At 38.2% G+C, this 16526-nt stretch overlaps 2 protein-coding genes across 6 annotated transcripts in view; one reads left to right on the top strand and one right to left on the bottom strand.

Moving 5' to 3' along the window:
* Nucleotides 1-16526, bottom strand: part of LOC109916945 (ataxin-7) — a 164902-nt gene that overhangs the window by 80648 nt on the left and 67728 nt on the right. The window lies entirely within an intron of this gene.
* The window catches only part of LOC109932143 (cadherin-related family member 3-like), a 250849-nt gene continuing 234792 nt past the window's right edge, over nucleotides 470-16526 (top strand). Inside the window, exons 1-6 of one of the 2 annotated variants that reach the window (XM_048606631.1) lie at nucleotides 470-574; nucleotides 2353-2555; nucleotides 5632-5797; nucleotides 9140-9231; nucleotides 10970-11058; nucleotides 14212-14319. In XM_048606631.1, the coding sequence (XP_048462588.1) occupies nucleotides 529-574; nucleotides 2353-2555; nucleotides 5632-5797; nucleotides 9140-9231; nucleotides 10970-11058; nucleotides 14212-14319 (704 nt within the window). In that variant the 5' untranslated portion in view covers nucleotides 470-528. The remainder of the gene's footprint in view (nucleotides 575-2352; nucleotides 2556-5631; nucleotides 5798-9139; nucleotides 9232-10969; nucleotides 11059-14211; nucleotides 14320-16526) is intronic. The other variant, XM_048606632.1, reaches the window with a different exon arrangement.

The raw sequence follows: 16526 nt of genomic DNA, 5'->3' as shown, positions 1-16526 counted from the left end.
TGCTTATCATATTCCCTGTTCTTGCAGGCTCCATAAAATCCAACCACTTTCCGCACTACCATGTCAATGATTCCCAATCAGGAAATCTGTTTGCACCTCAATTACTCTGGTGTCCATACCTTTTTATTCTAGTGATCTTTTCTGACCGTGTCACGTGCTCTCTTCAGGTAGGTTGGGGAAAAGCTGTAACAGACATGTTGTGCATAAATCAGACATTCGAATATGGTTGGGAGCAGGGAAAATGCTGCGATCTGGAATATCACATTTCTTAACACGCTGATTGAATTACGTTTAGACTGAACACAAACAAGGTAGGTATAATAAATCCGTGATTGAATTCCTGCTTTCCACAAATGTCACTCTATGGTTTTGGAGGTGTAACCAGTCAATGTTTGTGTTGGACACCTAGAGACGACTTAAGTTTTGAATTCCAAACAAAGGCATCAATCTTGCGTCCTCGTAGGAGAGAAACTACAAACTTCACGAGCAAAAATCATACGCTGCTCTATCCTGCACACTTTGAAGAAAATGTGGAAAACTTTGTCTATCTTCTTTCTATTCAAATCATTGACAGGTTAGCATTTATAACGACCTAAGACAATATTTCACTCATTTTAAAAATTAACCAATGGAACATATATGGAGCACCATACATATATCAGTAATAATTATTAAAATGGTTAAATAATATAAAGATTTTAAAGTGTCTTTAGTAATAGGACATTATATTTCAAGCAACAGAAAAGGGACAGTTACTTCTTACAATTTATGAAGGGTTTTAATAACTTCATTCCCTTGCTTTAACTCTAGTTGCTGTTGCAATAAGTTTAACAATACATTTCAGTTGCTCTCCTGGTGAAAGCTGTATACTAATTGTTTACTGTAATGATATGCTTATGAAATAATTCAAATATATTATTAGGAAATTGGTAATAATGGAAGAGATCTTCTAGTCTCCTGATGGTTGGAGACTGGGCATGTCCCCAAAGATGTGCATCGAGACCACATAGTAGTCTCAATGCATGGATAGTGGAAATTGCCTGGAAATTTTTTAAAAATCCCATGGGCAATTATCCTCTGTCTCCAACTTTGAGTTAGAGTCGGGAGCTTTGGAAGTTTCTGACTCACTTACCACATAGGTACTCAGGAAAGTTTAGATGGACAAAGTCCATGTCTAACTTCTGGGTAACTATAATAATAACCTCCCTGACTCTGTACTGAACACAGCCTGATTCCTGCCTGAACTGACAAACCCATGACCTCCTGCTTACTGCTTCCTCCCCGACGAACCTCTGACCGAACTATCTCCCGACTCCTTGACTACCCACTGACCCCGCCTAACTGCTCGCCCAAGCTGACTTTCCCCACACAGGTAAGCCTCTGAGCCTGACTTGGCTCCCAGCACCTTACTACCCTGACCTGACTGGACAACTCATCAACTTGATCCAACTACACTCCACCCTCCAAAATATCCCCTCAAGTGCCTGATGATACTTGGACTTCAGGGTTACATTATGAGGAGAGATTACACAAGTTAGGCCTGTTTTCTCTAGAAGTTAGGTTAAGGGGTGATTTGATCTATGTGTTTAAGATATTATCAATAAAAGACAGATTGGATAAAGATTAACTATTTCCTCTGGTTGGGGATTCTAGAATTAGGGCCATACCATTCATGTTAGGAAGCAGTCCTACAGCAAAGGGTAGTAGATGTTGGAACTCTCTTCCACAAATAGCAATGGAGGCTGGATTGATTGTTAATTTTAAACCTGTAGATAGATAAGATTTTGTTAAGAAAATGTATAAAGGATTGTAGGTATAAGGCAGGTATATGGAGTTAGGCCACAGATCAGCTAGAGCTCATTGAATGGTGGAGCAGGCTTGAGGGACTGAATGCACAATTCCTGTCCCCATGTTCATATCATGACCTATATCCCACATCCCACCACCACACAACTAACTCCCTGGCAACTGCTGATCCTTAGATCCTATCCATCCATTTGCCACCTTATTTTTCCACTCATCTGCCATCCTATTTCCTCACACAACCAATTGTTCTCTTAACCCATAACCACTTGTCACCCTACCCTGAGCCTTCTGCCACCTCCCTGCTTCACCCTCTGCCACCCTCCCACCTTGCCCAGCTGACACTCTACCTCCTCACTCACACAACTGCTGTTTAGTGTCTTTTCTTCTCTGTCATCCTAACCCAATTACCCAATACATGATCAGTAATCCTAATCCAAATTCCTGAAATTAGTGAAAAAGAAACATTTTTAAAATTAAGTTGCTAACACTGAAAAATATTATACTCCCTTTGAAACTTGAAATAACACAACTGTTTCCTTCATCTAGGTACTCATTGTGCACCAACTATTTCTGGTGTGAACCCATTGAATCTCAATCTTCAAGAAGATGCAAAAATCCATCATCTACTCACTACAATTACAGTTGCTGTGCCTGCAGGCAATAAATTAGTTGGTGGTCCAGTAATCATTAATGCTGATCCTGCTAAATATCCATTTGATATAATTCCAAATGCAACAAATATGTGGGATGTAAGTTTTAAAGCACGTCATTTGTAGGGTTCCTGTGTGCAGATTATTTTATAAAATTGCAGAATCTAATGCATAAAACTGTGTAGCCTCTTAAAAAGCAAATTCTTAAGAATATAAAATTTGTTAATGTATCTTTTTAGTAATTTGTCTGAATTATTATTACTTACAAATTTGAACTTTTAAATATAATCTGAGAGATAAAACCATATTTAGCACAGTGTTCTGCTTCCATAGAGATGCTTTGAGCAAATACTACAGGATTGTTGAAGTTTCTAATTTCCACAGTTTTTTCAGTCTCAGTCTGGTTCCCAGTTTGCTCAGTGTCATTCTGGTTCCTGGTTATTTAGATTTGTGAACTCTGGTTTGATGTATTCCTGGACTTGTGATCACATGACATTTCCTCACAGTTTGGAAATATTATTGCATTGATCTAAGTTGCGTATCACTATTACCAAGAGCCAGATAAGATACTTCTGTTTTATAGTGACGCAAATAGAGTCATAGAGATGTACAGCATTGAAACAGACCCTTCAATCCGACTTGTCCATGCCGACCAGATATCCTATATAAATCTAGTCCTATTTTCAAATATTTGGCTGATATCCCTCTAAACCTTTCCTATTCATACACTCATCCAATTACCTTTTAAATATTGTAATTGTACCAACCTCCACCACTTCCTTTGGCAGCTCATTCCATGCATGCACCACCCTCTATGTGAAAAAGTTGCCCCTTGAGTCCCTTTTAAATCTTTCCCCTCTCACCTTAAACCTATGCCCTATAGTTTTGGACTCCCCAACTCGGGAAAAAGATCTTGTCTGTTTTCCCTATCCATGTCCCTCATGATTTTATAAACCTCTGTAAGGTCACCCTTCAGCCTCCAACACTCCAGGGGAAAAAGCCCCAGCCTATTCAGCCTCTTTCTATAGCTCAAAATGACATAACTTAAATATTAAAGAGAACTGCAAGATTTAAAGGAAAGGAAGGTTTAAACAATAAATGCGTATGTAGTGTTTCTACAGTATTGATCACAACAAGAAACACGAAGTAACTACATTGATCCAACAAATAGGTAAAGGTAAAATCACATTAGTCCCACCACCATAGGGCAGCTTTCTCATTTGAGAGAGATGACTGGTGTATCCTGTAAAAATGAATTAAATCTAAGGTTTTCATTACAATTTTGACATTTTATACAATACACACCAATATAGAAAAGTTTTGAATAAAATCAAAACCAAACTTAGTTCAATTTACTGACTTCCACTTCCACCAATGAACTTCACAGAGTGAGATTCAGTCCTTAGGGAGCAGTATCGAGTTGTTTGAATCATTTAGTGCAACACAACAACACAAAGCCTCTGACCAGATCCCATGGGATCAAGAACTGAATCCTTCCCTGAGATCAGGAAATGTTATTCCAGCCCCCATGGTCAGAACTCTTATCCCCAGATTGGTGTCTGAATCTGTCTGATAGTAATACCTCTTCTCCAGCATTCCCTGCCTGGCTGGAAGCCAAGCCAATCAGTTAGGCTGATTTCAGAGTGGGAAAACCCATAAGGAGTTTCCTATTCCAGTAGACCTCCCAGCTTTCAGTGGTTTGAAATGTTTACCTCCATGAGGGCTAGATAATGTAGGGATTGAGATTAATCATTAGAGAGTGTACAGAGTAACACAAAGTCAGAGAGTAGGAAAACTGAGACTGATGGCCCAATTTTCCTTTGGAAGTGAGGAATTGGGATTCAGGGCTGAGTGCAAGTCATGCTCCCAATTCTATCTTCAGATTGCTGGGGACTAATTATGACCTAATGGTCATAATTGGCCAGAATGTGGATCCTGGGGGTAATGGGGCAAACCTGAGGTGGAATTGGAGGTGGGATAATTCTAGAGTGGGCAAGTTGAAACGTTTTCTTCCATTCTTACATACACAAGCCTGGATCTTCCTATGGATAAACTTCAAACATTGAGCTCTATTGGGAAGGCCTCAAATTACATTTAAATTAATTTGAAAGAATTTTAGAAGTATTTCAAATGTCTGTTAAAACATTTCAATTTTTTGCTCCCCACCCCTCTCACCCACCCAGGCCTCCCACCCAAACTATTCCCCACCCAACCCTTTCCCTTATCCTCCAATCTCCATTCCCTATCTTCCATCCATTATTGACTTTGTGAAAATACAAACTCACAAGTCATACTATAAAAAATGGATTAATTATTTTCAAGAGCCCATAAATTCCCCGGATAAACAATTTGACCTCAAAACGGCAATTTTTTTTTCTTTATTCATTCATGGGATGAGGGCGTTGTTGGCTAGGCAGCATTTATTGCCCGTCCCTAAGAGTCAACCACATTGCTGTGGGTCTGGAGTCACATGTAGGCCAGACCAGGTAAGGATAGCAGTTTCCTCCCCTATAGGACATTAGTGAACCAGATGGGTTTTTCTGACAATTGGCAATGGATTCATGGCCATCATTAGACTGTTAATTCCAGATATTTCACAGATGTCTAAATTGAAAACATTAAAGCAATCGAAAATGCTTAATAAATTGCATTTCTTCTAAAGTTCTTACTTGCCTCCACGCAATTGGTATAAATCCTGACAGCTGCTAAACACTGGATGTATTGCACAGATCAGAAAATATTTGGGAGACGGCCTGTTAATGAGTTTCCCACAGAAAATAATGAAGTTGTTAATAGGGGTGGGACTGATCAAAGCTTGTTCACTCTCCCAACCTCAGGAATGTGGCAGATGACAAAAACAGATTTGGGATTTCTGGCTGTGCCTCTTGGCAGCCATTATTTTGCCATTGTGCCTCAATTCCTGTCTGAGTCAACATGAAAATATTCTAACCTGAGGATCAAAGAATTGAAGAATTGGAATTGAGAGTCAGAGAATGAAGCCATGGAGCTTTAGAGGAAGAGAGAGGATAAACTGAAAGTCAGAGATTTACCAAATTGAGTTAACTATTCAGAAGGAATGACTCTGTAAGTATTACTGGCAAAATAGCTACTTAATTGATCCTTCAGCATTATACACTGATTTATTTTTTGTTGCTGTACTTTTGCTTTTTAATAGTTAGTGACAACCAACAGTCCAAAGCTGGATTTTGAAACCACTACACGATACACACTTCAACTGCTTGTTAAAGCTGAAAAGGATAGCTCTGCTTCTCAGACCATCATAATAAAGATCCTTGATGTAAATGAGCCGCCTGTCTTTCTGGGAACTTTGGCTAAAAAAGGTACATATCTATTTTGAAGTACATATAGTAAATCTGTCTCAACTAGCAAAGGAAGCCAGTTTAAAAAGGTATATGTTACAATGGCTTGGAATTCATTGCAGTACTAATGTCGATGAAGAATGCTTTAACTTAATTGGTTGTGATGCCTGACGTCACAATGGAATATTTACACTGCAAGTGATTAAAATACAGTGCAAACAACACAATAGCCGATTGGGTGTGAGGTTTCTAATTTCTGATACACAAACAGAGGGACCATGACCTGACATGCAATGAAGCAACAGGTTTTTTAACAGAGATGTACTTTGGAGCAATGACTCTGACCAGATAACATATGGATAAGTTGCAGTCTGTATGGACTGAACAGTGAGGCTGGATTAATTTCATTGAGTTTTTATTAAAACCGTATAAATATATAAATCATATGAAGAATACATTCATACGCAGAGGATTATTTTGTGAACTGTCTGTAATTTCCAGCCATATTTCTCTGCGCTTGCGATCCACAAACCCCATCAGCACAGCAGTTTAATAAATTATATTAGAAAAATAGTAGTTGGCAGAAAACCAGATCATGTCTGCCTGTCAAAATGTTTATTTCATTGCTTAATTGAGATTCCAATTAAGTTTCTAGAACAAATTTAACCCTCAGGCAACCTGCTCAGTGATTGAATACTGGTTCTGAGCCTTCCAGCACCATTCTGTGAAGGCCTAAGTGGTTGTGTTGATCACTGATGTTATTTCAGTAAACTCAATCTCACCTCTGATTTTATGGGAAGGAGATACAACAATTAGGTATCCAACCTTTTTGGCAAGGATCTCTGTGACCTAGTGCAGAAGGCTCAAGAAATGATGTTGCCTTGTTAATAATAGTTTAACTCATTGAAATCATAATTTCTTGGAATTTCTTTCCATTTTAATGACATGCACTACAGATGCAAGATTACTGCAGGATGCTGCAAATTTAGGGCAGATATTTTGTTGTAGGAACTTAATTCATATCAACCCAAAATGATATTTTGCATGAGTACAATTTTTCAGTGCTGTTAATGTGTTCATCTATAAGGTTGACTCTTGTGATAATTTAGCTAAGTGTAATTTTTGTTCAATTTCAAGGAGGGTTTCTCTCAGTGAGGTCTAGCAAATTTTCACGTGCAGTCATCCCAAACACATCTCGCCATCTACCTACCATGCCCCTATGGCAGACGTCTTGTCTGATGCAAACCTATTTTTTCCACTCATTTTAGCCAGAAGTACTCACCGTCACCCACCTAAAAGGAAAGGATGCTGACCCTGATTGCCCAGAGTGGCCAAATGACCTTGTCCAAGCCTCAAGACTGATATCATAGGCTTCCCTTGCCCTAATGTGCCAGGACCACGTGACCAACAGGTGTTTCCCTGGACTTCACTGAGGACCACTTCCTTTAGACTTTAAGGCATGCTATTTGCTTGTTACACATGGATGTGCGTTTGCTGTGTAAGCTGCTTGCACATGGTACAGCTGTGAGATTAAGGCAGCAGCATGCTGTATAACAGATGTCCATCCCTGGATGGATAACTGTAGACCAGCAATGACAAACTGCCTGGCTTTTGTGTCTGCACTGAGTAGCAACATGGAAATGTGATCTTTAAAACTGTGGCTCAGGGAACAAAATGCAAAAAAAAAATGCAAAGCAGGAATGCTGTGAGCATCTAGGTAAGTGCTAAATGAGTTCATGCTCGCAGAATGAGTGAACAGATCTGAGATGCAGCCTGGTCCAGTGTAAGCTAGAGGCTTGTCCTTGCATGCAAAATGTTTCATTTTAGCTCTGTTCAATTTACCAACCATTTCAAATTTTCAATTCCATGGTTTGCGATAATGATACTAGTTACCAAGAGAATTTAGCGGGTCCTAAATGTAAGCAAGAATATCTTTCCATTTCTTCCAGGTTATATTTTAAAAAATGATTGAGAATGTCAATCTGAGACTCTCAATTAAATGTGTTTGCCAATTGCAATGAATTCATGTCATTCTTTATGCTTATACTTTTGACATTGCAACAAATTTGACCAGAAGAAATTGCCATCCAGACTGGACTACTTTGACTAAGAAGTGAATTCTGGAGCTGTGCTCAGAGCAGAATTTTTATATAAGTTGAGTATAAGACCATAGGAACAAGTGGAAGCCATTTTATTCCTTCCAGCCTGTTCCTCATAACTTCGCTTGATATCGCTTAAAACCTGCCCCTGTCAAAATAACATGAACAGAAGTGGAAAGGTGACACCAGCTCAATCAGTGATTTATCATTGTACCAATGAAATGTGCAGCCAATAAGACTGGCTCAAGAAGCTTTGTGATGCCAAGATGTATTTATAAGTAATGATTTGCTGCACTTTTCATTAATTTCATCAAATAAAAACAAAAATTAACTGAACTCTGTAAAAGATTTCACAGAAAGAAATGCCTGAATGTTCACCTTGAGGACAATATTTTAGGATGCTAAATGGAAATGCAGTCCAGAAAAGGGTTGTAACAATCCTGTAAGCCATTTACTAAAGTCTTCTATCACGACTATAAATTTGCACACATTAACCCTGTAAAGTACATATCAAAAAAGCATAAAAGTGCCACGGTCAGATTATTAATCAAATTATCAACTGGAAGTCATGTAACATCTACACAGGACAGTGATTTACAGCCAATGGCTTTTTAGTGTTTCCTAGCAACGTTTTACAAAGTGGTGTTGACAATGGCTGGGAGCAATTCATCCGTCCATCAACACAACCCGAGAATAATGTGTAGAACAAGAAGTCCTATACGTGGAAATGAGGAATGGCAGAAAAGATAGAGAATTTTTATCCTGGTCATTTACATAAATATTACAGTACGTAGCTTATTTGAAGTGAGAAATTTTTTAGAACAAAGTTATAAAACAACTCCACATTAAGCAGTGCATTAAACAAAACCTCTGGAAAGCATGGATATTAACCAACTCACCCAATTTGATACTTCATACATTTATATCAAATTAGTTTGTCCACAGTTTTAATGGAAACATTGACCTGTTTAATGTAAATAGATTTAACATCTCTGTTAAATAGCAGACAAAAGAATTTTATACAAGTACAGGTTGTGCATTTGCCTGTTAATATTTCACAGGGAATTTCCCAGCCACCATTTACAAACCAGAAAACCATAACTGACACTTGAAGATGGCTTCCTTGCACTCAATATATCGATATAATAAACATATTTTGCACAGAACCTATTTATTATTTTGTGACACAAGAGATATCTTCCCTGTGCTCCTAAACAGAGAAGAGTGTGTGTTCCTGAGCTTTGAAATTTATTCTATGTTGCAGATGCTGAGGTTTACATTGCAGAAGACACTGCTGTCAACACACCAATATATAAAGTTGCAGCAAAGGATCCAGACAAAAATGATGTATTAACAGTAAGACAGAATACTGTTTGCTAAAAAATGTTTTTCCTATTAAGGTGACGGTTGCTAGTACTGAAGAAGGGAGCAGTTTCCCAATTTAAGGAAGTGTCAACATCTAGTACTCAGATCTGCTAGTCTGCCTGTCATTACTCAATTGTAGAAGATAGTCTATTGTAGAAATGGAATATCTTCCCTGACCGCCTCAGCTACTTTGTCTCTGTGTGAGCGATGCTGTTGAAATAGATCAACGTTCAGGACTATTTTGAGCTATCAATGCATTTGCTAGGAAATGGTCTGGAAGCATCTAAACTTATTTCATTGAGCAGAAAGAGAATATGTATAAACAGCGGACCTGCCATGATTCAAGCCAAGGGTCTCAGGTATGCAGTAATTGATGGGCTAATACAGTGCAACAAACAGTCACATCATTTCACAATTGCTTACCTCCTTCCTGATTTAGGGACAAAGGAAATCTAAAAGACTGCAGGGCAACTTAATCTTTTTGGTTTTGAAATGAGAACTGAACAAGTAGGAATTTTTTTTACAAAGCTATGACTTGGATAATAGTGCAAAATATCGCAACACTTACCATTGAACTATCTAGTCATGATCAGGACCCTGATATCAAGATAATTTTACAAACAAGTATTAGGCATTTCAACTGATGTTAGATTGTGATGTTTATGGAAGTCATTTTTTAAAAAGATTTAAATCTAATTGTAATTGTTTCAAGCAGAAATTCCTGTATTTAATGACTTAATGTATTAAAATGGGAACTGGTCTTGAGTTTCAGAAGTTACTGCATCTGTAGATGGTGCTGTAGCACAATGTGATACTGTCTAGAATTATATGACATCCTCCCAATAGTAATAAATACCAACTCCACGCTGGATTATTGCAATAGAAAAAAATATTATTTAAGAATCACCATGATCTCAGGCAGAATTAGTAACATATTAGTAACCCTGTAATCAAAATTGGGAAGAAAATTAACTCACAGAAAAAAAGGGCACAGGTTGCAAACCCAGCTATTGCTAAATATGACCCATAGAAAAACAATCCTATAAAGTACGTGAATAATAAAAACACATACTAATAAAAGTTTGGGAAAATAGGTATTACCAAGAATGAAAAGATCTGAGCAAACTTCTCAGGAAACAAATCAAGCACCTGACAGCTTAGATGTAATTTCAGGTGACAGAACGATCATGTGAAACTCCAGAAGTGAGAATAATGTAGCAAATATTGGGAAAGAATAATAGGAGATGTGCAAGCAGGAGAAAGATCAGAAAATTGAAGACCAGATGCTGAATTGAAATCAGATGTTACTCTTGTGTTAAAGTAAAAAATGCTGTCATTTCCTCCCCATTCCATACCCCAAGCAAAAGGCAAATGCACCTTGATGCCCTCTGAAGCATGAAGGCAACTAATCCCCATGCAGAAAGGACAGCACAGATTTTATTACAAGCTCTATCCTTCCACTGAAGAACAAGAGTAACACTAAGAGCGCATCCTACTAAGACACAGTAAAACCCTGCTCCTACCGAGGAACAGCTGTATATACCACAGAAATGCCCCTGCACTCAATATTTGCACAGAGCTCCCTCCAAAGCAACCTTCTACTTGCCTATTTTCGATCCTTCTACCCCTCATATTTTCTTTCCATCTGTGATTTATTTTTAATTAAGAAATTGAATGTGTGTCTTTCAGAATTTCTTTCTTTCACAAATTTTAACTTTTTTTTCAACAGTATTCACTCTCAGGCATGTCAGACTTTCAGATAAATCCCGTTGGTTCAATATCTGTAGCCAATATTCTTGATTATGAAAATACAACAAGGTAAACTGAATATAATTTAATATGATTTACTTTGATTTGTTTTTCTAAAGAAAAAGAGGGATTTATATTCATTTTTCTACCAGACATCTCAAAGTAAAAGCAGTTGTTTACTTTTGAAATGCATCATTGTTTGTGGCAAATATACCAGATAATTTTAATTCAGCAAGGCTTTAAAAACACTAAATGAGATGTATAGTTATTGGCAGAGAGAGGAATGGCAGTCAGGGAGAAAGGAGAATCCTACTTGGTTTTGAACTAGTGGCAACTAATCTTACGCATTTCTGAACAGGCCCATTACACCTTACTTTAATGTTATATCTATAAGCTACGAGCACTAAGAGTGCAGTACTTTTCCAATACTACAGTGAAGTATTAACCCACATTATGCGCTGAAGCTCCCAGAGTGGGATCTTTAACCCACAATCTTCTGTCTGAAAAAGTGATAGACCACCAACAGATAAGCTGAGTCTATTTTCTGACCTCCTGTCAGTTGAGCTTCCCATCCCATAAAGATAGGTTTTAAATATTAGCTGCCTATTTAAATTCATGGTTTCATGGAATAATGTGACAGAGATATTGCATGCTGAAATCAATAGAGATACTAAGAAGAGCTAGAGTGAGCTCAGTCACAAAGACAAAGGGTTGCACCCACACTTAGTGCATAGGCTAGAAATGTTTCCATTCTAATTTGAGGTTGTTGATTTGTTTGCCAAGCTGGTAGGTTGGTAACAAATCAACAACCTCATTGACAACCCGAGCTACAAGTCTTCTCAAATTCCATTCTAATTTCTCTATCTTTGTATAAGTATTGTCATTTATTCAAGAATTGAAATTAATAGCTGTGAAAATGATTCAAGTTTTTACCTGTTTTCTATTTGACTTTAAATCAATGACATCTCTGTTTTGTAACTCGCTTACAAGATCATTTTGTGTAGCTCAGTGCAAAATGAACTGAGCCAACAATTTGAATCAAGTTTGTTTCATTTCCACAAAGCGGAACAAGGAGAAAAATAAATAACAATTCAAATTTAATAAAGTGAAATTGAAAACAGTGTGAAGGGCAAATTTCCGATGTCCTATCCTACCCAACTTAATATATAATAGGTTATTGTTAAGGGAAGCAGATGCAGAAATGTTGTAAATGTTATAAATCTAAAACAAAAAGGAGTACAGAAAACACCCCACAGGTTAATCAAATTTTATGTAGTGAAGTAATGGGCAAGATTTTCACTCGCATAAGGGGATAAATCCAAAAAAGATTGCTCCTCAGGTCCCTTTAACATCTTTCTCCTCTCACCTTAAAAATATACCCTCTAGTTTTGAACTCTCCTACACTTGGGAAAAGACCTTTGCTATTCACTGCATCTATAACCCCCATTATTTCATAACCCTCTACAAGGTCACCCCTAACACTTCTATGCTCTAGTGAAAGAAGTTCCACCTCTCCAGCCTCTCCTTATAACTCAAAACCTCTAGTCCAGGCAACATCCTGGATGTTGGCCAATATATTTTGTGTAGGCAGCCAGTGTGTCAATTTATTGACAGCATTCTGGTCCAGAACATTTCCTACCCATTGCTCTCTAGCTTCAACAGCCTGGAAACTAACCTTAGTTGGATGGCGAGCAGACTAATACATTAAGTCAGGGAAAAAAACGTCCAGTTCAGTCTTCCACACAGGGTTACTCTTGTAATGTTATTTTTAAAATTTAAAGGCCCTAATCTGTCAGGAGGTAAATTTGCTGCCCAGCGAGTGGCAACAAATTCCATCAGGAGGCAGGAACTGTCTGCCTGGTGTCAGCAGTAAAGGCAGATGGTAGTCATGTTGGGACTTGCCAATTAATTCCCAGAAACAGGGAATAAGGTGGGCATCTGTCTGGGGCCACTTTGTCTATCAAAATCATTTGATATTATTAAATTGGAGAGGGTTCAGGAAAGATTTATAAGGATGTTGCCTGGACTGGAGGCTTTGAGTTATAAGGAAAGGCTGGAGAGGTGGAACTTCTTCCACTACAGCATAGAAGTTTGAGGGGTGACCTTGTACAGGGTTATGAAATAACCAGGGTTATGGATGAAGTGAATAGCAAAGGTCTTTTCCCAAGTGTAGGAGAGTTCAAAACTAGAGGGTATATTTTTAAGGTGAGAGGAGAAAGATGTTAAAGGGACCTGAGGAGCAATCTTTTTACATAGAGGATGGTTTGTATGTGGACTGAACTTGCAGAGGAAGTGGTAGATGCAGGTACAGTTAAAACATTTAAAAATAATTTGGACAGGTACATGCGTAGAAAAGGTTCAGTGGGTTATGGGCCAAACACAGGCAAGTGGGACTAATTTAGTTTGGGAAACTTGGTCAGCATGCACGAGTTGGACCAAAGGGGCTGTTTCCATGCTGTATGACTGTATGATTCTATGACTCTGTAAACCTTCTTTGACCCTGTAGTAAGCCTGACAGTTATGCACTAGATTGTTGGGGTTTGGCAAAAGAAAATATGAACTCGGGTATCCATTGAAAAGACTCACCAACAATCTCCTTAAGGAGTTTATCAGTCTGGTAATTGTTTGCGAGAGGGTTTCCCATTCCCTGCTCCCTGCTAGCACTTTTTGTTCTGGAGGCACCAGTATTCTGAGATGACCTTCAGAACTTTGATTTTCATGATGCACCCTCACCAGATCCCCACTCAATTACCATTTGAAAAGACAGGTTCATTACACTTTTTGATGACTTTCAAAGTATGAGCTATCTTTTTGGGATTGTCTGTTGGGATGCCCAAATCTGTTTGCTCCTTTACAATTGCTAATCTACCACCATTAAGAAACTATTGTTGTAATTCTTGGAGCAAAAGTTACATTACAATTCTTAACATTGATTCCTAACCAATATAGCATTTCCCAATCACTCAGCATGTCTACGTATTTTTGTAAATTCTTGCTCCCATCTGCTCAGTATATTAAATATCTGTGTAAACTTGGATGCACAACTTTATTCTTTTGTCTACATTATTGAGATAAGTGGTATAAAGCTGAGGTCTCAGTTCAGACCTCTAGAGAACACTGCAAGTAGAAATAGACATTAATCACTATTCTGAAATGCCAATTGCTCTACTTTGATTATTAACAGCATTTCTGTATAACTAATGCAAATCTTATCATTTGAAGCTATTCGTTGTCAGTGAAGGTGGAGGACACAAATGGTTTGTTCATCACTGGAATTGTGAAAGTGTTCATCACCAACATCAATGACAATAGTCCAGTATTATCCTGCACGTAAGTGTCTAATTATTTTGTGCACTGCATTGTATATTGTGGTATATTTTACAAGACTGTTCTATTGGCAAGCAAAATTATTGAACAATAGCATGTTTCAGAAGTTGAAGTGTGTGCTGCCTACCATTGAAATTAATAATGTGAACACACTGTGCAGTTTGCACCTAAATATTCAAGTTGAATGGTGAGACTGGCTGGTGGCAGGACTGCTGTGGCAAAATTGGCCCCATTATCTCCGCAATTGGAATAAGAAGCATGTTTGGTTAAGAATGACTGAGTTCAAACGTTTTGGGAATTTCCATGAGCTTTCAATGTTGAAATCTCAACTGGTTATTATTCTGATGATGTCTCAAATTAGAAAATTGTCTGTTTAGTTACATTTTAAGTTGGAGGATGAGTTTTTTCTTTTGTTCTGGTTAAAATGAAGAATGTCCATGCTGAGCATTGAAAATTCTCCAACTTTTTTGCATCCAGATTTCCCAAACATATTACAGCTCTGGTTAGAGGTAAGATGAAGTTTAACCCATGCCAGCTTGATGATGACTGTATCACACAATCTCAGAAGAACCTGCTGAATACATGGCCAGAATAAATCCCATGTTTCATAATTATACACAATTATAAATACTTTTTGTAACATTCCAATAATAATTAACATTGAGTTGTTGGGTGGCTTTGTCTTGCAGACTATGCTTATTATTCTGAACTCATTTCTCATAAACTTTGAATGATCTTTCTTTGCTGGCTGAGAGGACTGGGTTCTGGTGCACTCAGCAGCCAGGCCGTGTTCAATTTGTTTATCTCATCAAACCAGAAGGAGTTTTGTGTGCTTGGTTTTTGATGCTGGTCTGCTTCTCTTTGTCAGGGAGTAAAATTTCAAGTTCTCTTTAGCACCAAATGTTTTTAAGTTTTACATTAAATTTATACTGGAGCTGATGATTTGTAGAGGTCTCAACAGCAACTATTATTTATATAATACCTTTTATGTAATAAAATATTCTAAGGTACTTCACAGGACTATAAAAAATGATGTAATACTAAGGCATATTAGACAATATTAGGGCATCCGACCAAAATCTTGGTTCATATCATGTAATTCCTACAGTGTGGTAGCAGGCCATTCAGCCCGATGAGTCCACACTAATCCTCCAGAAGGTATTCCATCCAGACCCATCCCCCTAATCCATTGTTGTAATCCTTCATTTCCTATGGCTAATCTACTTCACCTGCACATCCCTGGAAACAATGGTCCAGTTAGCATGACCAATCCAACTAACCAGAGGAAATCCACATGGACATGAGGAGAATGTGCAAACTCCACACAGGCAGTCGCTTAAGGCTAGAATTGAACCCGGGTCCCTAATGCTGGGAGGCAGCAGTGCTAACTACTGAAACAGTTCATGAGGTATATTTTAAGGAGCATCATAAAAAGGACAGAGAGATAAAGAGCTGCAAAGATATAGGACTGGAGTTCCTGGCCATTACAATCAATGTTGGAGCGATTATGCTTGTCCATGCATAAGAAGCAGGCTGACCATTACTCATTCCTTTGCCCAACTGCTGTTTTCTCTCTCTCTTTGGGCTCTGTTTCCACCTATCATTTACTCCTGCCCTCTCCCCCACCCCATCTTCAACATATATACCAATCTTTTCCTAGCTGCAATCAGTTCTGAACAAGGATTACAGGACCTGAAATATTAACCCTGCTTTCTCTTCATAGATACAGCCTGACCTGCAGAGTTTCTCCAGCAATTTCTGTTTTTATCTCAGAGGGTTGTGATGCTGAAGGAGATTCCGGTGATTACTGCCCCACTGGGTTCTGCTTAGTCAATTTCCTCACTGGATTGCAGACAAGGAACACAAATAATAAATTTGTTAAATCATCACAGAGCAGAATTTTCCTAGAATGATGTAAACAGTGATGAGTCAGTTGGGAATATATGGTCAGATTGGAAAAATGAGATTTTCAACATTGAGAAAAAACACAATTCCGCGATCAAAATTTGAATGGTGAGATGAGAATCCCACTAGTGAGCAGCAAAAAAAGACACATTTGCATGCGATTAGTTCCTAATCTCACCCCTATTATAAACTTCTCTATTCTCACACACACTGACTAGAAACCAGACAGTGACAATTCCTGACATGAAAATCCACACGAGTATCCGGTAGCTGCAGCTTGCTGCTTGCTTCTCTGGGCTTCCATC

The sequence above is a fragment of the Rhincodon typus genome, chromosome 16, assembly GCF_021869965.1.
Source record: "Rhincodon typus isolate 14 chromosome 16, sRhiTyp1.1, whole genome shotgun sequence".
NCBI lineage: Eukaryota > Metazoa > Chordata > Chondrichthyes > Orectolobiformes > Rhincodontidae > Rhincodon > Rhincodon typus.
The sequence above is the reverse complement of the archived record's forward strand: the minus strand, read 5'-3'. Positions and strand labels throughout refer to the sequence as shown.